Below are 22500 nucleotides of genomic sequence, written 5' to 3'. Positions count from 1 at the left end.
GAGCACCACCTCATCACCCACTGGCACTCTGGCACACTAAAGAGGAGAGAACCACCTCATCACCCACTGGCACTCTGACACACTAAAGAGGAGAGAACCACCTCACCACCCACTGGCACTCTGACACACTAAAGAGGAGAGAACCACCTCATCACCCACTGGCACTCTGACACACTAAAGGGGGAATCAGCAATACTGGCAGAGAAAGAACGACCCATTCACACATATTGCTTATGCGATCATTCATTTTAACGGACGCTTCAGATATGAAGGCAGGATGTTTTCTGTTTGATTAATATCGCCCTGTTTACTTTCTGGGGCAGTGATTATCGGAGGCCGCCTCTTTGGTAATGTGTACATTGACCCGATTTCGTTTTGTTTTGGCTGTTCCTCCAGGGGCGACATAGCTCAGGAGGTAAGAGCGGGTGTCTGGCAGTCGGAGGGTTGCCGGTTCGATCCCCCGCACCGGGCGTGTCGAAGTGTCCCTGAGCAAGACGCCTAACCCCTAATTGCTCCCAACGAGCTGATTGGTACCTTGCATGGCAGCCTTTCACCGTTGGTGTGTGGGTGAGTGTGTGTGTGAATGGGTGAATGAGAGGCATCAATTGTAAAGCGCTTCGGATAAAAGCTGCTATTTAAATGCAGTCCATTTCCAGTCCATGTCCTCTTCCCAGCACCTCTCCCTCGTCTTCTTCCCCCTTTCCCTGGGTAATGCCCCCACCCCCCCACAGCCCGCTGAGGGACGGGAGAATCACACAGAGCACGCCGCGTACGGCAGAGCAGGAAGCAGGAAGTGGCTGCTGGGCTGGGGGGCCAGATTTATAACCCCTCAGCTCTGACCTCTCTGTGACGCGACCCAGGACGTGGAGCGACTTGCTCGATTAAATCTGTCCCTCAGCACAACATCACCTCGTACCTCTTACCCGCTGCCCTCCACCGGCCTTCCAAAGATGACAAGCAAAACAAAAAGAGCTGTGAATTTAAGCCTTTAACAACCCCCCCCCACCCCCCTTCACCCGGGGGGGGGGGGAATTGTCCAGCGCTCCAGGCACTTAAAGGGGGGTCGACTGTCAGGCTCTTCTCCACGAGCACGGAGCGCTCCTCTCCAAATCCTCCGCGCAGCGAGTCAATCAGACAGGATCGTGTTTCGCACAACAGCAGCAGAGCGGGCTCAGGAGGTCAGAGCGGCTCGGCGGCGGCCCGGCGGCGGCGCCTGACCCGGGGCCTTATCAGCCGCTAACGGCATTACGGCGGGCCGCCCGGAGCGCTCAGGAGCGTGCCGACAGCTCTGTCTGATGAACCAGCCTGAGCCGGGGGGGTGGGGGTGGGGGTGGGGGGGGGGGGGCGGCGCACGCTGATCACTGTTTAACCTCGTGTGAATGACACCGGCCCCCTGGCACTGCCCCGGCGCCGTCCGCACCCCCTCTGAGACGCTCGTCTCCACACCGAGGGACGTGCCTCTCTCTCTCCCTCCCTCTCCCTCCCTCTCTCTGTCTCCTTCTACCTCTCTCTCCCCCTCTCTCTCTCCCTATCTCTTTCTCCCTCTCTCTCTCTCTCTCTGTCTCCTTCTACCTCTCTCTCCCCCTCTCTCTCTCCCTATCTCTTTCTCCCTCTCTCTCTCTCTCTCTCTCCCCCTCCCCCTCTCTGTCTCCTTCTACCTCTCTCTCCCCCTCTCTTTCTCCCTCTCTCTCTCTCTCTCTCTCTCTCTCTCTCCCCCTCTTTCTCTTATTTAATTTCACCCGCGGCCCCGGGGGGGAGCAGGGAACCCGAGCGACGGGGACTCGGAGATACGATCGTCACGACGACGGGCGCCGCGACGGCGAGGCCTGTTCCGCTGAGAGATACTCACGACACGCCCGCACCCGTTTCACCTCCCCACAGGGGAGAGTGTGCTGCGGTGCGGTCCGACGGGTAGCGTTCTGAATCGCACGCCGTCGTTATTTTCGGACCGCTGACCTCATCACACGAGTCAGTCATCGGCCGCATAGACAGCACGGCCGAGGGGGGGGGGGGGGGGGGGACTGGTGCCTCCGTCATTCCACCGGATTCCAGGGCAAATTTTCCCGACGCTTCATCTTCATCTGATCAGAGAGCTCCGCAGAGAGAGCCCGCTGCCCCCGGCCCTCGTTTCCTCCAGAAACCCGACACCGCGTCCCAGGGACTCGATGAAGGCCCAGTCCCCAACCCCCGCAGCCCCCCAGCCCCGCAGCCCCGCAGCCCCGCAGCCCCCCAGTCCCCAGCCCCCCAGTCCCGCAGCGCCGCAGTGCTTCAGGCTTCCAGCACAACCTCGGCGCCGCCGATCGGCTCGCTGTCGCAGGGGCAGGCGCCGCACCCGTCCCGTCGCGTCCCGTTCTCTAACAGCCCCGCCCTGATGAGCCGTAGCGCGGGGGCCTCTCCAGCGGTCAGACTGACGTCAGGAGCGCGTGCAGTGCGGAGGAGGTCTGCGCTCTGCTCACGCGCCTCGTCATCAGGCTCGAATGAACCGCGGCTTGCAGGTAATCGCTGCTGGCAAGCGCTGGAGCGTGCTCCACCGCCCTCCCCCCCTCCCCCCAGCCCCCACCCCCCACCCCCCACCCCCCTACCCCCCACCTCCCGGTGTCAGCTCAGGCCTGACTGACGTCTATCGCCCACCCACATCGCTGAGTACACGCACACCTCATCTGATGACCTCACAGTGCCGGCGGTAAATAGTGAGGACACAGAATCCCTGCTCCCCCCCACCTCCACCCCTCCTCCCCCACTCCCCCCCACCTCTCTCCTCCCCTCCCTGCCCTCCCCCCACCACTCCTCCTCCCCTCCCCTCTCTCCCCCCTCCTCCCCTCCCCTCCCCCCCTCCCCAGGTAGTTATGTGTGAGTGGAGTTTGTGTCTGAACCTCACAGCCACCCGCACATCTAATCACACACTGGACTCTGGGTGACCTCACACAGCGCTGACTCCAACCCCCCCCCATCTACTCCCTCACACAGCGCCGACTCCAGCCCCCCCATCTACTCCCTCACACAGCGCTGACTCCAACCCCCCCCCCCCGGCGCCTCTGTCTCATCCACAGCGCCGGCTGGCGAAGGCGTCAGTACAGGAAGCAGCAGAGGTCTACACCCCTCCCAGGGCATTAAGGGTAATGCAGGGCATGCTGCAGTGCACCAAGAGGCCCTTCCCACAGGCGTGCAAAAAGTGCCCAATAACAAAAATCCTAATAATATGAATAATACACCCAGGAACTGGCCCGACAAGCTTCAAAAGAAGGGGGCGGGTTCTCACTGCTCTGGCAGACAGAAGCCTTTCTGATTGGTCAGTCTGATTTATTGTGAGTAAAATCCTTTAGAGGATGTCATGACTCCATATAAGGGGGAGTGCACCATTTGAAAGCCTTGGGAAGAACTGGCATCCTCGACACGAGAGGAGTTGCTGCTACGTTACGATACGATACGATACGCTACGCTACGATACGATACGATTGATACGATACGATACGCTACGATACGCTACGATACGATTGATACGCTACGATACGATACGATACGATACGATACGATACGATACGATACGATTGATACGATACGATACGCTACGATACGCTACGATACGCTACGATACGCTACGATACGATACGATACGATACGATACGATACGATACGATACGATACGATTGATACGATACGATACGATACGATGATACGATACGATACGATACGATTGATACGATACGATACGATGATACGATACGATGATACGATACGATACGATACGATACGATACGATACGATACGATTGATACGATACGATACGATACGATACGTTACGATACAATACGATACGCTACGCTACGATACGATACGATTGATACGATACGATACGATGATACGATACGATACGATGATACGATACGATACGATACGATACGATACGATACGATACGCTACGATACGATACGATACGATACGATACGATACGATACGATACGATACGATTGATACGATACGATACGATACGATACGATTGATACGATACGATACGATGATACGATACGATACGATACGATACGATACGATACGATACGATACGATACGATTGATACGATACGATACGATACGATACGATTGATACGATACGATACGATGATACGATACGATACGATGATACAATACGATACGATACGATACGATACGATGATACGATACGATACGATACGATTGATACGATACGATACGATACGATTGATACGATACGATACGATGATACGATACGATACGATACGATACGATACGATGATACGATACGATGATACGATACGATTGATACGATACGATACGATTGATACGATACGATACGATACGATACGATTGATACGATACGATACGATACGCTACGATACGATACGATTGATACGATACGATACGATACGATACGATACGATGATACAATACGATACGATACGATACGATGATACAATACGATACGATACGATACGATACGCTACGATACGATACGATACGATACGATACGATACGATACGATACGATGATACAATACGATACGATACGATACGATACGATACGATACGATACGATACGATGATACAATACGATACGATACGATACGATTGATACGATACGATACGATACGATACGATGATACAATACGATACGATACGATACGATTGATACGATACGATACGATACGATACGATACGATACGATACGATACGATTGATACGATACGATTGATACGATACGATACGATGATACGATACGACGATACAATACGATACGATACGATACGATACGATACGATACGATGATACAATACGATACGATACGATACGATACGATACGATACGATGATACAATACGATACGATACGATACGATGATACAATACGATACGATACGATACGATACGATACGATGATACAATACGATACGATACGATACGATACGATACGTTACGTTACGTTACGTTGCGATACGATACGATACGCTACGCTACGCTACGATACGATGATACAATACGATACGATACGATACGATACGATACGATACGTTACGTTACGTTACGTTGCGATACAATACGATACGCTACGCTACGCTACGATACGATGATACGATACGATACGATACGATACGTTACGATACGATGATACGATACGATACGATACGATACGATACGATACGATACGTTACGATACGATGATACGATACGATACGATACGATACCATACCATACCATACCATACCATACCATACCATACCATACGATCGATGCCATGCCATGCCATGCCATGCCATGCCATGCCATACGATACCATACCATACCATACCATACCATACCATACCATACCATACCATACGATACGATACGATACGATACGATACGATACACTTTATCGTCCCCTTAGGGAAATTTTTCTTGGGCTCAGTATCGCTGCATTTAGCAAATGTCAGTCTACATTTTACATTATTCTACATTTTACAGTATTTATATGTACAGACATTCAAGTGCCATTAGTAAAATAAATAAATTAATTAATTAAATTAAATAAATAAAAAAATATTAAAACTTTAAAACAACATATTGCACAACCCGTCCATACTAACAAAGTCCCTTTGGGGACTGTGGCCTCTATGGCTCATGCTATTTCCTTCCTGTTTATTAAGATATTAATAGAAGGAGGCACAAATGAGTTTCTAAAACGACTGAGGCCCTAATGGGCCCTATCCCCACCAAGCAACGATGATGGACTTTTAAAAGCCTCCCTCCATTTTACATCCGTCAAATAACCACGATCCAAGACCCAACTTAGCACAAATGCCCGACTATACCCGAGGTTAATCTAGCCAAAGTGATCAGACATCCCCCTCCTCCCCTCCCCAACACGCTCACTCACTCACACAGAAAAAGGCACAATCGCACCGCACCTTAATCCCAACGCATTAGGGCTGCGTCGGTGTGCTTAAGAATCAAGCGATTAACCTCACCGCTTCGACATCACTCAGCCGCGGTCTTTTCTAATACGATTTAGGAGTCTGGGCAGCTTTTACCCTGGCATTCAGAACAGACTTCTCCATCGCCCGCGCGGCGTGTTTACAGGGCTGGGGTAGTGTGCTCCCGCGCTCTGTCGATCGATCCCGGGCCCGAACCCCGTCGTTCTTCTGGGGCGGCCCCGTAAACGTCGGAAAAGAAGCGCGTTGCGAGACCGCGCCGAAATAGTTAGTATATCAACCGAGAGCAAAAAGCGCACACAAACGCGATAAAAATAGCGTCGCGCGCGAACGCTACAGCGCTCGCAGGAAAGACCCACTGCAGAAATCTCCGCGGTACCTTACTGTCATTACACGCTAGTTTTGAAATCGCGTACCATAAATTTGCAGCTTTTAAAAAAAAAAAAAAAAAAAAATTTTTTTTTTTTTGCTGGCAGTTTAGAATGTCAGAAAGAAACACAGGAAACGCACGTCCCCGTTCCATTTCCACAGAGTGCGCTCGCGTTTGGGCTGCGGGCCGGGGACCCACGATAAATCAGGCTGCCAGCGCGGACTCAAGCCCTTGAACGTCGATACGAGTTTCGGCAAATAAACGGGAGGGGGGCGGAGGGCAGGCGGCGCACCTGGAGAAGGGACTGCGGGTTCGCCCCTTGCTGTTCTGTTAACAGGTGCAAGGCTGCACGCCTGCCTGAGACTCGAAGGCCTTGGTATAAAATCACATGTGCTGTTTGGAGGCATTACATTACATTACATTACAGGCATTTGGCAGACGCTCTTATCCAGAGCGACGTACAACAAAGTGTATAACCATAACCAGGAAGAAGTATGACGAAACCCCTAGAGAGAAGTACCGGTCCAAGTGCAGGGAACAACCGCATAGTTCAACTTGGACCCTGAAGGTTAAACTGATTAACACTAACACAACGAAAACGGCAACAACGCCGTTCTCGTTGTGTTAGTGTTAGAGGCTCGTGGGGGACCCCCGTCCCATGTTCAGGTCACGCTCCGCTCCACGCGGAGATGAAGACGAAGGAGGCTGAGAGGGCGCTCGCTCTTTAACCGGCTGAGGTAAGCGCTTCCCCGGCGTTTCCGAAATGTTGCCACCCGGCAAGAGTCGTGACCCCATGACCAGGTGTACTGATGAATGTGCAGGCACCAATGAGAGATCCTGCTATTGCTCACCTGTGTGTGGTGTAACTCTAACCTGGGTCAGGTGTACTGGTGGACGGACAGGTACCAATGAGAGCTCCTGCTATCGCTCACCTGTGTGTGGTGTGACTCGAACCTGGGTCAGGTGTACTGGTGGACGGACAGGCTCCAGTGAGAGCTCCTGACATCACTCACCTGTGTGTGGTGTGACCCCTAACCCGTGACCAGGTGTACTGATGGACAGGCAGGCACCAGTGAGAGCTCCTGCTATCGCTCACCTGTGTGTGGTGTGACTCGAACCTGGGTCAGGTGTACTGATGGACGTGCAGGCACCAGGCTCGCCTGTTGAGGGGTGTGGTGTGACCCCTAACCTGTGACCAGGTGTACTGGTGGACGGAAAGGCACCAGGCTCGCCTGTTCAGGTGTGTGGTGTGACTCGAACCCGTGACCAGGTGTACTGGTGGACGGGCAGGCACCAGGCTCGCCTGTTGAGGTGTGCGGCGTGACCTCTAACCTGGGTCAGGTGCTCCTCGCTCCTGACGACGCCCTGGACCTGCAGCAGGTTCTTGGCCACGCCCACGCACGGCAGACCGGACAGCACCCCCAGGTGGCAGGCCACCCCGAACTCTGCAACAGGCGCGAAGAAATCACAGGCTCAGTCCTCCGCTCCGCGACAAACAGCCAATAACCGAAATTAATCCGGGGTTCCGGAACCAGCGATGCGTTTTATTCATCGCCGTTTATCCAACAAGCGCAACGAGCTTCGGCAAACCCGCCGGGCGTCTTCTCCCGCGGTCCGCAGAGCGAATCACTCTCGGTAAAACCCGGTCAGCGTCTAACCGCGTTCGGAATCGATTTAAACCCGCGGGGCGCTCTCCGACCGCGTGACATCATCGGTCCTTCACGGCTCATTTCCCCCTGCGAGGGGAGAACAGGAATTTAAGAGAGAGTAGCTTTCTTCGGACCGTTAATTTATATCGCCGGCGTGTTTTCCCCGACGCGTCGCGGCTCAACGATGAAAAAAAAAAAGAAGAAAAAAAAGAAGCCAGCTGGCGGGAGACAGGCAGTAATCGAATGGAGAGAAGATGATGAGACAAAAACAAGACCAGGGCAAAACCTGGTGCAGTGGTTCCCAACTCGGGCCAGAAAGGGCCGGGGGGGGGGGGGGGGGGCAGGCTTTGTTCCAAGCAGTTACACACCTGATTCTACTAATCAACCTTTGGAGTCTTTACTAAGGACCTTGATTAGTGGAATCGGGTGTGTAACCGCTTGGTTGGAGCAAAAGCCTGCACCCACACCGGCCCTTTCTGGCCCGAGTTGAGAACCACTGACCTACCGTATGGCTGGACCGAACCGGCCGACGTCACAGACGTGCGCGGTGTAACTTTATCACTCAGTCAGTCAGTCAGTCAGTCAGTCAGTCAGTCACAGACGTTCGCGTTTGTAGGGCTGGCCCCCGCTGTTGCGGTCCAGCCAAAAAAAAAACCAAAAAAAAAACAGGACAGGACTCCATGACACACAGAAATAGAAGCAGCATTGAAACACACCGCGGCGGGCTGGAGCCGGGCTGTCCCCACAGGCCCCTGGCAGACCCACCGCACACTCACCCCGGTAGTGGAACACCCCGTTCCCATCCACAAAGAGCACCTGAAAGAGAGGAGAGGGAGGAGAGGGAGAGACACACTTAGTCCCGGCGGAGCCTTTAAAAGCTGCTTTCCCCCTCTCTTGCGCTGCAGCGAGGTCCAGCTCAACTGATCTCACGCCCCTGGGGGCCCCCCTACTCCACAGCTGTGCTTCAGTCACAGGTAAGGTAAGTTTGGGGGAAAACTTCTTCAAACTGCCCACTTCCTCAGAAAGCTGCAAAAAACTGCTCAGGGCTCAGGGCTGGGCTTTGGAGGTGTTCCATTGTGTTCCCGGCAAAATTACAGAAAAGAGAAACTTACAGATTCTGAGCGGTGCTTTAAGCTGCAGACAACAGTTAGCTAACCCTTTCTGAAGCCCTAACGCACCACAGTGGCTCTGTGCTGGATAATTGCCAGAGGGACATATCGGTCTGATAGTTCATCAAAAAAACCAGACAACGTCGACCGTTTCCTTCAGTAAACCTTACCGGCTATTTCGTCGAATGCACTCAAATTGTCACCTCATTTTTCTCTCTTCCACGCAAATACGGCCTATTACATTAGACAGGAATTACACTTTTACTGTCGTGCAGAGACCAAAAGGCTATCACGAATTGATAAACAGAACGGCTAGACAGCTGGTTTTGACTAATACAGGTAGCCGATTATAGCCTGGGGAGGGAGCGTTGGAGCTAGCAGGGCTAGCGTCGCCTTATTGCTTATGGCAGCTGCATTAGCTGCACAGCCCACAGGCGCAGGAGCTAAGCTACGTGATTAAAGACTGCTGCTGACGTCACACATTCACGGGCGATGCGTGAGCTCACCGGCGCTCGCCCAAATCGACCGCGATTCCACGGCCTACAGCGCAGAACGGGCATTTCCCAGGCTGGCTCAGTCATATCACCCCCGCCTTCCTCCGGCACGCTGACCTGGGCGGGCTGCTAGCATATGGGCTAATCTCGGCTAGCACAACTGCCTCCTGTGAAGTATACGGGCGTAGTTTCTCGGACACCGCCTTGAATTGCACATTAAGAGCACACGCTTTTTGTAAAAAAAAAACGCGCTGTAGGAAGGTAGTAGACCGACGTAGACCGACCGCGCCCCTGTGATTTTGGGAGGTCTGCTCCGGGGTACGGCCCGGGGTAGCGGTGGACGGGGGCGCTGACCTGGGGCATCAGGGCGGGCTGCGTCCTCTCCAGGCGCTGCAGGGCCTCCAGCAGGCAGGGCGTCTCCCGAAACGCCAGGTACCCGGCGACGTAGGGGGCGCTGAGGGTCACCATCCGGCAGTCCTCGTACAGCAGCTGGAGGAAGAGGAGCGCAGAAACTCGACCAGGGGGTCCGGCAGCGGCTCTCTCTCTCTCTCTCTCTCTCTCTCTCCCTCCTTCTTTCTCCCTCCCTCTCTCTCTCTCTCTCTCTCGCTCTCCCTCTCTCTCTCTCCCTCCCTCTCTCCCTCTCTCTCCCTCCTTCTTTCTCCCTCCCTCCCTTCTCTCTCTCTCTCTCTCTAACCATCGGTTTGCCGAGCGTGGTATTTTATCACCGGAGCGAGTTTCTTAGGGCCTCTGCCTGATTAAAAAAAATCGCCAGATCACACCAGGGCTGCCCCCGTTAAAGAGACGTCGCACTCAAAATGTCAACGAGCTTATTGGGTACGGAAAAGAGCAGCCAAACAGGAGCGCGCGTGTTCAAAGAAACGGAACACAGGGAAGAACAACACCTGCACCCGAGCGTAAATACCATCGTAATTACGTTCGGCACCTCCGTTTAATAAAAAAACAAGCTGGAGGACACCCGAGCTCTCGTTTAAGATCGCAATAGGACCTGTTCAAATGACGACACAGTTAAAATGTCAAGCGATGGGCTCACATCCTTATTTCCTTATAGAAAAGAACAGCGTGAGTGTTCAAAGAAACGCAAACACAAAGAACAACATCTGTGCCTTAACATAAATATCACACTGAAGTCTAATTACTGCACCCAGCAGAAAGCTGGCCATTATCCTATGATAAAATCGCTCCTCTTGTAGGACATCTGATAGTTGACAGTCTATGGTTTAATAAGGGTATTGCTTTAATAAAATCATGGGAGATAAGGTGTTAGAAGACAGTAAGTAAACAGCGGTTTGAGAAGGAAGCTTTGCAACAAATAAGATGCAGGGGCTGAGGGGGTGGGGGGGTGGGGTGGGCAATCATGATTAAGCAGTTGTGACTGCCTTGGCAGAGAACATTTAATTAGCCCCGCATAGTACACTGAAACTGCAAATTAGTCAGTGTATCGATGAAATGAACCGGCAAAACAATAAATAAAGAGCGTCTGCATGGGGGCTGTCGGCTCACTGGCGCAGCCCTGCACACCATGTGCTAACACAGCTGAGGGCACAAAGCCAGCAGGTAACTGAGGCTGACTGCAGGTACTGAACACGACTGAGGCTGACTGTGTGTATAAATCCAGCAGGTATGGGACATGACTGAGGATGACTGTGTGTACAAATCCAGCAGGTATGGGACACGACTGAGAGTCTAAATCCAGCAGGTATGGGGCATGACTGAGGGTGACTGAGGGTATAAATTCAGCAGGTATGGGACATGGCTGAGGCTGACTGAGAGTATAAATCCAGCAGGTATGGGACATGTCTGAGGCTAACTGAAGGTATAAAGTTGACTGCGGGTATAAATCCATACAGGACATAACTGAGGCTGACTGCAGGTATTGAACATGACTGAGGCTCAGGTATAAATGCTCATATACTTGCTTTTTGTAGAATTTAAACTTCCATCCTTGTTCACTTTTCTTCCTGACTCTCCACATATTAGCTCTGCTAATTGTTCTCATAAAAGTTTCTCAATTAGAAACTGTTGTATAATTAGTCACTTCACTGTGCTGTTGGAGGGCCCATAAGGACCCCTGGAGGATTTCCAGTGAAATACACGTTTAAGTCCCCGCAGGACGCACGGTGGAGACAGCCTGAACGCTCCACCCATAAATTCTTGAATGGATTCAAACCTGGCATCTGAGCGAGCGGATGACAAACGGGTAACATCAGTGACACGCTACGCTCATAACCGACATCGGGCCGGTCGTAAATAAGGCCAGCGCTGCCACGATAGACACTGATTACTCACCGCCATTAACACACGCCTGACACCGTTCTGGTGACCTGAGAGTACGAGTCTACCCAAATCACCGTGGAGCCATTGCACAGAAACCCCTTTCCTGTGGGAAAACTGCTGTGTAGCCCTTTTTTCTGTTCACTGCTTGTATTATTATATTACAAAATCGATAGGAAACAATGCCCCCTGCTAAACTCGCTTTCCTGTCGTAAATACAGAGGGCCATTTATGTCACGTTCTAATTATCTGCGTTTCCTTCGACTGCCTCTGTTTAGCAACGGCCTTCCCATGAATTTACAGCAATTAATGTACTTCATTTACCTGTGCCTGACACAACATAAACTGCACAATAACCATTCAATTGTTTTTTTGTTTGACAATTCAACAGAAGATAGCCACCGACAGGCTTGTACCAACAGTATTAGTATTAATAACAGCAATCATCCTCTGCAGTCTCGCCATCGTAAAACAAGCCTTGCCTTTCATTCCACTCAACGCCGGAACTAATCACCAAATTTCATTCTTTCAGAGATGAACACGGCGGATCGGAACAAGGGTCCTAATAATCGATCAGACGCATCTGAGCAGCCCGAGTGGTGTGTTGTATTTCAGCGGGGAATGTAAGACAGGATTGAGTGAGACAGCGCACACGCGCGCTCCTCTACCTCCAGCTCCGGGAAGCTGAGCACCACCAGCTGGGCGCAGGCATTGACGTCGTCCCCCTTGATGAAGGACAGGTCCACTCCGCCCACTCGCTCCAGCCCCTTGAAGTCTGGAGCCCTCTGCCACTCCTCGGTATCCCCTTCCACCAGCTGCTGCTTCAGGCTGGCCTGCACGCTGCACGCACGGGGGAACAGGATCATTCATCCAGCACGCTGCACGCACAGGGGAACAGGATCATTCATCCAGCCGCTGCACGCAAGGGGAACAGGATCATTCATCCAGCACGCTGCACGCAGGGGGGAACAGGATCATTCATCCAGCACGCTGCACGCACGGGGGAACAGGATCGTTCATCCAGCACGCTGCACGCACAGGGAACAGGATCATTCATCCAGCCGCTGCACGCACAGGGAACAGGATCATTCATCCAGCACGCTGCACGCACGGGGGAACAGGATCATTCATCCAGCACGCTGCACGCACAGGGAACAGGATCATTCATCCAGCACGCTGCACGCACAGGGAACAGGATCATTCATCCAGCACGCTGCACGCACGGGGGAACAGGATCATTCATCCAGCACGCTGCGTCGCATGGGGAACAGGATCATTCATCCAGCACGCTGCACGCACGGGGGAACAGGATCATTCATCCAGCATGCTGCATCGCGTGGGGAACAGGATCATTCATCCAGCCGCTGCACGCACGGGGGAACAGGATCATTCATCCAGCACGCTGCATCGCACGGGGGAACAGGATCATTCATGCAGCCGCTGCGGCACAGCTGGAAAGCGGACTGGTTTTTAAGTGAGTTATCCCCCCCACCCCCCCCCCAGTCTCCAGTTACACTACATTAATATAGCCGGTGCCCTTATCCAGAGTGACTTACAATGCACAATTACTCCTCGAGTTACTGTTGTGTGACCAGACTCAGGAAGAGCAGTGAGCACTGTACCGCTCCTCAGATTTCCTCGCGTCAGTGACAAGGCCGGCTAATGCCAAAGCGGTGTTCATAAATCTGTACTGCACCCTTTCAGAAGGGTGTGAGGTAGGGGAAAACTGGTGAACGAATCAGGGGTTTGAGAAACAGGATACAGAGCAGGTGCTGTTCGACTATTGCACAGTAGAGTACAGTAGAGCACTCTCACAATCCGAGTTACTGTCTGAGAATCTTAATGTGTCTGGCTGTGTTGTACATCCCGGACACATTAAGATTCTCTGACAGTAACTCGGGTTCTGAGTGTGCTCTATAGTACTCTGTGCAATAGTGGGAACAGCACCTGCTCTGTACCCTGTTTTTCAAACCTCTGATTCGTTCACCAGTTTTCCCCTCAAACTTCTGGGTTCTTGTTGGCAACTTCTGGGTTCTTGTTCTGGTTCCTTGTTGGCCTCGTTGGCAGCCAGAAATGAGAATCGCGCAGGGAGGAGGAACGCAGCGAGGCTGTGCTGACGGGGGGGAAGCTGCCTGAGCTGTGCTCGCAGCGTAGTGTAGTATAACGAGTAAGGAGTCAGTAAATGGGTTACCTTGTAACCTGAAGGTCGCAGGTTCGATTCCCCAGTAGGGCACTGCCGTTGTACCACTGAGCCATCCAGCTGTATAATTGGATACAATGTAAGTCGCTCTGGATAAGAGCGTCTGCTAAATGCCTGTAATGTAATGTAAAGTAATGCTGCTGCAGCCTCTCAGGCCGAGCCCACTAACGGCACGGCTAAGGCTCAGTCCTGCTCCCATCGGGCCCAGTGTGGCCTCACGACTGGAGCCTTTACTGGAGAACACTCTTTAGAGAGCAGACCCTCCGTCAGCCATGGAGGGAGGGGGGAGGTGAGTGTGAAGAAACCACAAGTACAGAGGTGCAGCATCCCCCCCCCACCCCCCCCCGCACAACCCCCTCAACCCACTCCCCACGGCCCCCCGTCCCCCAGTCCCAGACACAAATCTGCCCAGCGCAGGGAATGAGTACGTTATGTGGAATTACACCCCCATCAGGGGCAGCGCTCGCGACGGATTCACAAATCAGTGGTTCAGTGGCGGTTCTGGCGGCCCTCCACCGCTCTCCTGCCTGGCAGATCCTTCCCTGCAGGGGGGTGGGGGGGGTGGTGGGGGTGGCAGCGCAAAGGTCTCCCAGCATCCTCTCTGCTCCCTGGGACCCACTGCTGATCTCACAGCTCCTCGCAGCTCAGCTCAGCACTCGTTCCCCCCCCCCGCCAGGAGCCCGGGGGCATCTCAGGACACCGCTCTGCTGCCTTTACCAACGCACTTCCAACACGGAGCCTTTCAGAAGAGCCCCAGCCAATCAACAGAGCCCATGCTCCTGTGTGCAGCTGGCTCACGGACAGACGAAAGCCCCAGCCAATCAAAAGAGCCCATGCTCCTGTGTGCAGCTGGCTCACGGACAGACGAAAGCCCCAGCCAATCAAAAGAGCCCATGCTCCGTGTGCAGCTGGCTCACGGACAGACGAAAGCCCCAGCCAATCAAAGAGCCCATGCTCCTGTTGCAGCTGGCTCACGGACAGACGAAAGCCCCAGCCAATCAAAAGAGCCCATGCTCCTGTGTGCAGCTGGCTCACGGACAGACGAAAGCCCCAGCCAATCAAAAGAGCCCATGCTCCTGTGTGCAGCTGGCTCACGGACAGACGAAAGCCCCAGCCAATCAAAAGAGCCCATGCTCCTGTGTGCAGCTGGCTCACGGACAGACGAAAGCCCCAGCCAATCAAAAGAGCCCATGCAGCTGGCTCACGGACAGACGAAAGCCCCAGCCAATCAAAAGAGCCCATGCTCCCGTGTGCAGCTGGCTCGCGGACAGACGAAGCCCCAGCCAATCAAAAGAGCCCTGCCGAGCTGGCTCACGGACAGACGAAAGCCCCAGCCAATCAAAAGCCCATGCTCCTGTGTGCAGCTGGCTCACGGACAGACGAAAGCCCCAGCCAATCAAAAAAGCCCATGCTCCTGTGTGCAGCTGGCACACGGACAAGACTGAGAGAATAAGAGGCCAGTTTTGAAATGTGTCCAGCTCGGCTATTCATGAAAATACAATAAAAATAAAAGAACACATTAGCTCTGTTCTGGTTTGGTAGGAACAGCGAGGGACCAGAGATGCTATTAAGCAGGACTGAAAAATTCCACAAAGAGTCCTTCAGTGAAGACTCAGATCCGTGTGAGCAACATCAAAACCTTCGTGCAGTACATCTCCACCCACGCGGGGGGGAGGGGGGGGGGCGGGAGTGGGGGCAACTATAGTTCATTCCCATCTCATTCCATTCAAGGGCAAAGAAACACCAAACCCGAGAACAAAAATCAATCTGATTATAACTGGAGGCAAATAATTTTTTTTTGGATTTAAATGTTTTAATTATTTTCTTAATAACTAGAATAAAAAAAATCTCTATATGTGCATGCTGCAGAATTATACACTGTCGTAAGTGCGTGTTTTACTAAATTCAATTTAGTTACTTGGGGGTTTTTTTTAAAGCACGGTGTGAAGAGGGGGTGCTGAAAAAAAGCAGGGTGTGAAAGGATGTGCAGAGAATGTGAGCCGGGAGTCGCGTTAGCGGGGAATATTTTCACCCGACGACACCGGAGCAGCTGTGAGCAGAGACGTGGCGGAGAAACAGATCTGTCCCCTGTAGAACGCGCTGTGCGCACGAGCAGACCGCAGCACGGAAACGGCCCTCGCAGTGAAGCTGCACCAGGCGGGGGCCTACCTGCCCACGCTGACCTCCTGCACCAGGCGGGGGGCCTACCTGCTCGCGCTAACCTCCTGCACCAGGCGGGGGGCCTACCTGCTCACGCTAACCTCCTGCACCAGGCGGGGGCCTACCTGCCCACGCTGACCTCCTGCACCAGGCGGGGGCCTACCTGCTCACGCTAACCTCCTGCACCAGGCGGGGGCCTACCTGCTCACGCTGACCTCCTGTACCAGGCGGGGGCCTACCTGCTCACGCTGACCTCCTGCACCAGGCGGGGGGCCTACCTGCTCACACTAACCTCCTGCACCAGGTGGGGGCCTACCTGCTCACGCTAACCTCCTGCACCAGGCGGGGGCCTACCTGCTCACGCTAACCTCCTGCACCAGGCGGGGGCCTACCTGCCCAGCGCTAACCTCCTGCACCAGCGGGGGCACCTACCTGCTCACACGGGCTGACACTCCTGCACCAGGCGGGGGCCTACCTGCTCACGCTGACCTCCTGCACCAGGCGGGGGCCTACCTGCTCACGCTAACCTCCTGCACCAGGCGGGGGGCCTACCTGCTCACGCTGACCTCCTGCACCAGGCGGGGGCCTACCTGCTCAGCGCCCCCAACCCTCCTGCACCAGGCGGGGGCCTACCTGCTCACGCTAACCTCCTGCACCAGGCGGGGGCCTACCTGCTCACGCTAACCTCCTGCACCGGCGGGGGCCTACCTGCTCACGCTGACCTCCTGCACCAGGCGGGGGCCTACCTGCTCACGCTAACCTCCTGACCAGGCGGGGGCCTACCTGCTCACGCTGACCTCCTGCACCAGGCGGGGGCCTACCTGACTCTCCACGCTATGACCTCCTGCTACCAGGCGGGGGCCTACCTGCTCACGCTGACCTCCTGCACCAGGCGGGGGCCTACCTGCTCACGCTGACCTCCTGCACCAGGCGGGGGCCTACCTGCTCACGCTGACCTCCTGCACCAGGCGGGGGCCTACCTGCTCACGCTGACCTCCTGCACCAGGCGGGGGCCTACCTGCTCACGCTAACCTCCTGCACCAGGCGGGGGCCTACCTGCTCACGCTAACCTCCTGCACCAGGCGGGGGCCTACCTGCTCACGCTGACCTCCTGCACCAGCGGCAGAACAAACAATCTGCCACTGAGTCCACAACAGAAAGTACTTCTTTTTTTTTTTTAAATTCAAATAAAATGAAGATTCATTTCTCATATAGCAGTATCGTACTCTAAAAATGCTCTAATGCTAATTTACGTGCTCTTAATGTTTTTTTTAATTTTTTAAATCACAGCTCAAACAGAGACTGGTTGTCACACGACTGACTGTTAAGCACAACTTAAAATGAAATATTATCTGTGCTCATAATTGCGTGGTAGGAGTTACACATGCATACGCATAACCAGATACAGCTGAAACCTCATTCGCAGACCATTATTGCTGTTTCCAAACAACACTCACCCACTCCACACACTGCCCACTGGCGCAATCAAGTGTGCTTTAATTGTTCGCTCTGTTTTTATATTGCCGTTTCAAACGTTAACTTAATGCCTCCACTGAGACAAACTGCTCTCTTCGACTGCAAAATAGAATGTAACATTATTATAAGGGGAAGGCTGGGGCAAATGCAAGCACAAAAAACTTTCTAATACAGTTAACTCTTAATAAATATCCATCCATCTATCATTTATCCCCGCTTATCCTGGGCAGGGTTGCAGGGGGTGCTGGAGCCTATCCTAGCATGCATTGAGCGAGAGGCAGGAATAAACACTCTGGACTGGTCGCCAATCTATTGCAGGGCACAAACACCATTCACTCACCATTCACTCACACACTCATACCTACGGGCAATTTAGAGTCTCCAATTGGCCTACCTGCGTGTCTTTGGACTGTGGGAGGAAACCCACGCGGACACGGGGAGAACATGCAAACTCCACACAGAAAGGCCCAGGCCAGGATTCAAACCCAGGACCTTCTTGCTATGAGGCGACAGTGCCACCTCCTATAGGCACCACCATGCTGCCCCCTAATGATTAGGCTATATATTTGGGAAAGTTATGAAGCTACATAATTAATCATAGACTGTATGTAAAAGGATTCAGCAAAAGTCCTAATTATTGTTCAAAAATGAGACCGCCAGATTACTTATTTTGCAATGGGGAAGCACAGGTTCTACAAAGACTCTGAATTTGGTAATTGTTATTTAGCGTTTCTATTATATAAGGAAGTTACAACTTATTAATATGTCCCACCCCTACCCCGTTTCTGTCCAATTTGGAATGGGCAAACGTATTTATCAGCACGCATTACTACAACCACCGCTATTGATTCTAGGGTGCACTTTACTTATATATAAAAAGTGAACCAAGCAGATTGACAAGGACCTAGAATAAATAAATAAATAAAATATTAATCCACGTGTCCCTGATTTTGCCACCGGTCCGCAATTGTCCCCATCCCCCACTCCCGGTCCTCCACAGTTTCAAGAAAGGCTAGGGACGTACCTGACGTTGCCCTAAGCATTTTGACTATACTTTTAACCCACAGTTGTAATACATGTAATTACTAATCATACCAATGCTGGTATAATTTTTATCAAAGAGAACGGCCAAGAGATACTTCCGTGCCACGCTATTATCCCATGTAATTTACACAAGATTGCTGGCTTACATTAACTCAGATGAGTTCTGCCAGAGTTATCGATACCACATATCCCGACTACGCTAGCTAACAAAACTCACTAAAAGGGAGCTAGCTTGACACAATTTATATCTCATCGCTCGAAATAACACGATTTTCGTATAATATATACAGAAATACTATACATCTCTAACCTTGTCCATTCATCAATCAGGTTTTGCGGAGGAACAGCTGACATTTCGTTCACTATCCAGCGAGATCGGCTAACTCCCCTGTGTCTAAATCACTAATCGATGTAAGTATGCAGTTCATTGGGCTAAAAATCATGCTGCAATATTGCAACAGAAACATTTCATTTGTTTTCTTCCGGTTTCCCGCTGTAAACGGTCCGGGTGGACAGTGCTCCTGAGCTTTGGTAACCTCATGCTAATTCAAACCCAACCGTTTCGTACAGGAATATTCAGCTGAAACAAGTTCAGTAATACGGCCGTAATATTATCATACCGAAACACACATAATGGGTTTTTTTTTCCAGTGAAAACGGTATGGCTATTTCGTCATCCCCAGTTACGCGGAATCCAGTTGTGATGGACCTACGCCACCTTGTGGACAATCTGATATTCCCCTTTAAAGTCATTTGAGAATATCACAATATTAAAAAAAAAAAAAAGGAAAACTGGCATTGTACGACTTCTAATCATCTCTGCACTATATTGAGAATAAACATAATTCTGGTCATTATAGTAAGTCTTGCATGGATCAAGTCTTTCATGTTGCAAACTTTCAATCTATGTGAATTATCTTCCAGTCCTAAGACTGCTGAAGGAGCAGACTTTGTTCACAGGAGCCGAACTCCACGCAAGAACATTTACAAGAACAATTACTCCTGACCCGTGCTTGAAGAGGGCCAAAGTGGGCCAGAATGGACCGGTGTCCGACTTCCTGCTCTTTCCTCATATCAGCACTGACACCGTTTATAGCATTCCGCTGCTTTTCATGAGCGCAAGCTCACCCCCTGCGGTGGCAACCTCCCACCCCATCACGTGGTTGTCAAGATTTTATTCCCTTCTCACCTGGCCACCCTAGTTCCTGCTCTTAGGCCCGTTCTCCCACTCCAAGCACTGCTGCTGGCCTTGGCCTCTCTGCTTTACAGCAGGACGCTATAGTTGGGTAGCTGGCACCTCCCCCTCTTCCCACCTGTGCTTCCCGATCACGTCTCCTGTCTGTTCTGGCCCCACGATGGTGGAATGACCTCCCCGTGGAGGTCAGAACAGCTGAGACACTGACCCACTTCAAGCGACAACTGAAGACTCACCTCTTCAGGCTGCACCTCACCCCATCCCTCCCTACCTCCCTGTAATCTCTAAATTGGCTGTAAGCTTAGAGTTGTAACTAGGTAGCTGTTTCGTAGGTGACTTAATTAATGCAATTGTCTTAACTACTGCTTGTATTTCTGCATAGACTGCGTTGTTGCTGTTCTCGTTTGTGTTAGTGTTAAACAGCTTAACCTTCAGGGTCCAAGTTGAACTATGCGGTTGTTCCCTGCACTTGGACCGGTACTTCTCTCTAGGGGTTTCGACACACTTGTTCCTGGTTATGATTATACACTTTGTTGTACGTCGCTCTGGATAAGAGCGTCTGCCAAAATAAAAAAGAACACAAAAACATGTAGTTCTGATTTCCCAGTCAAATGTTTAGTCTACCGTTTTCCATGTGTGGGTGAGGACAATGTAGGGTGGTTATAAATGCGAGCATCCCTGTATACCGGCCAACAGCATCAGTATGTTTAGTGATGATTCCAGTTACTGCTGTTAAAAATAAATCAAAGAATAAATGTACACTGATCAAAAGGAAACATCTTTTTACTCGGATTGGTGTTGGACGTAGGTTATAAGGGCAGGCCAATACCCTGTATGATCTCAGACTTGGTTCATTTCAACAAAGAAAATGGGACCAATCTGTCTCATCAACCCTAAACCTAACCCTAACCCTAACCCACTGCCACCGTGCATTTATGCTGTGAGTCTGGACTCTTCACACCCTGCCCTGGAGCGATCAATATTCACAGCCAGAAATTTATGAACAGAAAATACATTACAGCCTAACAGTTCAGCAATGGGCCAAACCCAGGCGTCACAGCATATGGGCAATATGGAGGCATCATTATACTCTGTCACCGCCATCATTTCTTGCCCTGCCTGCAGGTCCCTGAGAACTACAACAGCAGTTCTGACTATCGATCGCTGCAGCAATATTTCCTTCCCGGTACCGTGGTGTCACCACTGGTATATTTATTCATACACGGAGTGCAATCTGTACTACACGATAAACAAGTTTGTCAAAGAAAGAAAAACCTGACACCCGGAAAGCATTGCCTTACTTCCCATCAATAACGGGGGGCAGAAAAAAAGGGCAATTCTGTTCTGCTCGATTCGTCCGTGTTTCATAAGGGGATGGAGAAAGTGCCAAGAACCATTACGTGGGCAGGGAGGCGAGGCTGGGCAGGTATACAGATTGGCAATAGTGTTTCTCTGCTGTGTAAACCCGCAGACCCCCCCCCCCCGCCCCCCACCCCGCTGACACTTTCACTGCCGCACAGCGCAAGTTCCCAGCACTGAAAAATGGAGAGGGATAAAAATGTGTACCAGCTTTAAAAAAAAAAAACCCCAAAAAAAACAAAAAAAACCAAAGTCACACAAAAATGAGCCACAGCTTTGTTTTTCCTTTGAGTTCAAGTTTAATAGTTTCTGAAAACTTTTAAAGGTGCTAGTTCTGTGTATGTTAATTCAAACGTTAAATTCTCAGAATAAGATATGTGACCTCATAGAGGGAGGCGAAAAAAAGGCAGAGAAGAGGCAGGGAAACAGAAGAGAGGACCCGGGGAGGGCCACACAGACAGGGTCGGCCCTCCGACGTGAAAGACCAGGACATTTACACAGGCAGGTTTTTTTTATATACACACAGACACGTCATCCGTTAATGAACCGAGTTGCCACTCCCTCAGCAACTCCACTCAATGCACAGCTGCGGGGTTGGGTTGGCTGGTAAGTACAGGGACGCACACCCTCCACTACAGGGGCGTTAAAAATCCCTTCTTGACACGAGCAGACTGAGGGATCATGAGATGAGAGCGATGGGGGGGGAGTGTGAAATCCCCCAAAGCCAGGGGGGGCAATGGACTCCTCTCCAAAGCCAACAAGAGGTGCTACACACACACGCTGAGTAGGTCACATGACCCGCAGCCTCGAGGGTCAAATCTGCGGGAGAACCGAACGGGTTCGAGCCATTAGCATGCTGCGTCGAGAGGCAGGGTTCAAAAGGACACCAGAGACGAGTTGATATGCTGCTCCAACGATGAGCAGCAGCGATGAGTGAAATGTAGATGAGACACTCGCCCGCAGGCACCCTCCAACAGGATCGATCCCCGGGGGGGGGGGGGGGGGGGGCTTTTTTCAGACTTAGTTCAGTTAGTCTCGTTTGTAACGCGTCGTTATATCGTTATTGCAATAATCTGCACGAAATGTTCGCTTGTTAAAGTCAAGTTCGCCGTCGTCGTTTTAAGAAAAGAAAAAAAACATCTGGCCAAAAAGAGGCGTTTTTTTAAAAAAAACACTCCCGCCTGTTTGGCTGGTTGGCGGTGGAGCGTGCGCG

At 51.8% G+C, this 22500-nt stretch overlaps 1 protein-coding gene and 1 long non-coding RNA gene across 3 annotated transcripts in view; both read right to left on the bottom strand.

Moving 5' to 3' along the window:
• Window positions 1-19265, bottom strand: part of LOC135249067 (endonuclease V-like) — a 62645-nt gene extending 43380 nt beyond the window's left edge. The window contains exons 1-5 of one of the 2 annotated variants that reach the window (XM_064324322.1): window positions 19044-19265; window positions 12522-12693; window positions 9916-10050; window positions 8735-8774; window positions 7642-7754 (exon numbers count right to left, since the gene is read on the bottom strand). In XM_064324322.1, coding sequence (XP_064180392.1) covers window positions 7642-7754; window positions 8735-8774; window positions 9916-10050; window positions 12522-12693; window positions 19044-19087 — 504 coding nt within the window. In that variant the 5' untranslated portion in view covers window positions 19088-19265. The remainder of the gene's footprint in view (window positions 1-7641; window positions 7755-8734; window positions 8775-9915; window positions 10051-12521; window positions 12694-19043) is intronic. The other variant, XM_064324321.1, reaches the window with a different exon arrangement.
• Window positions 19266-21851: 2586 nt separating this feature from the next.
• The window catches only part of LOC135249066 (uncharacterized), a 2830-nt gene continuing 2181 nt past the window's right edge, over window positions 21852-22500 (bottom strand). Inside the window, exon 2 of the long non-coding RNA XR_010328553.1 lies at window positions 21852-22500. This exon is cut by the window's right edge and continues 189 nt beyond it. This is a non-coding gene — a long non-coding RNA (uncharacterized LOC135249066).

The sequence above is a fragment of the Anguilla rostrata genome, chromosome 2 (assembly GCF_018555375.3).
Source record: "Anguilla rostrata isolate EN2019 chromosome 2, ASM1855537v3, whole genome shotgun sequence".
In the NCBI taxonomy this organism is placed as follows: Eukaryota; Metazoa; Chordata; class Actinopteri; order Anguilliformes; family Anguillidae; genus Anguilla; species Anguilla rostrata.
The sequence above is the reverse complement of the archived record's forward strand: the minus strand, read 5'-3'. Positions and strand labels throughout refer to the sequence as shown.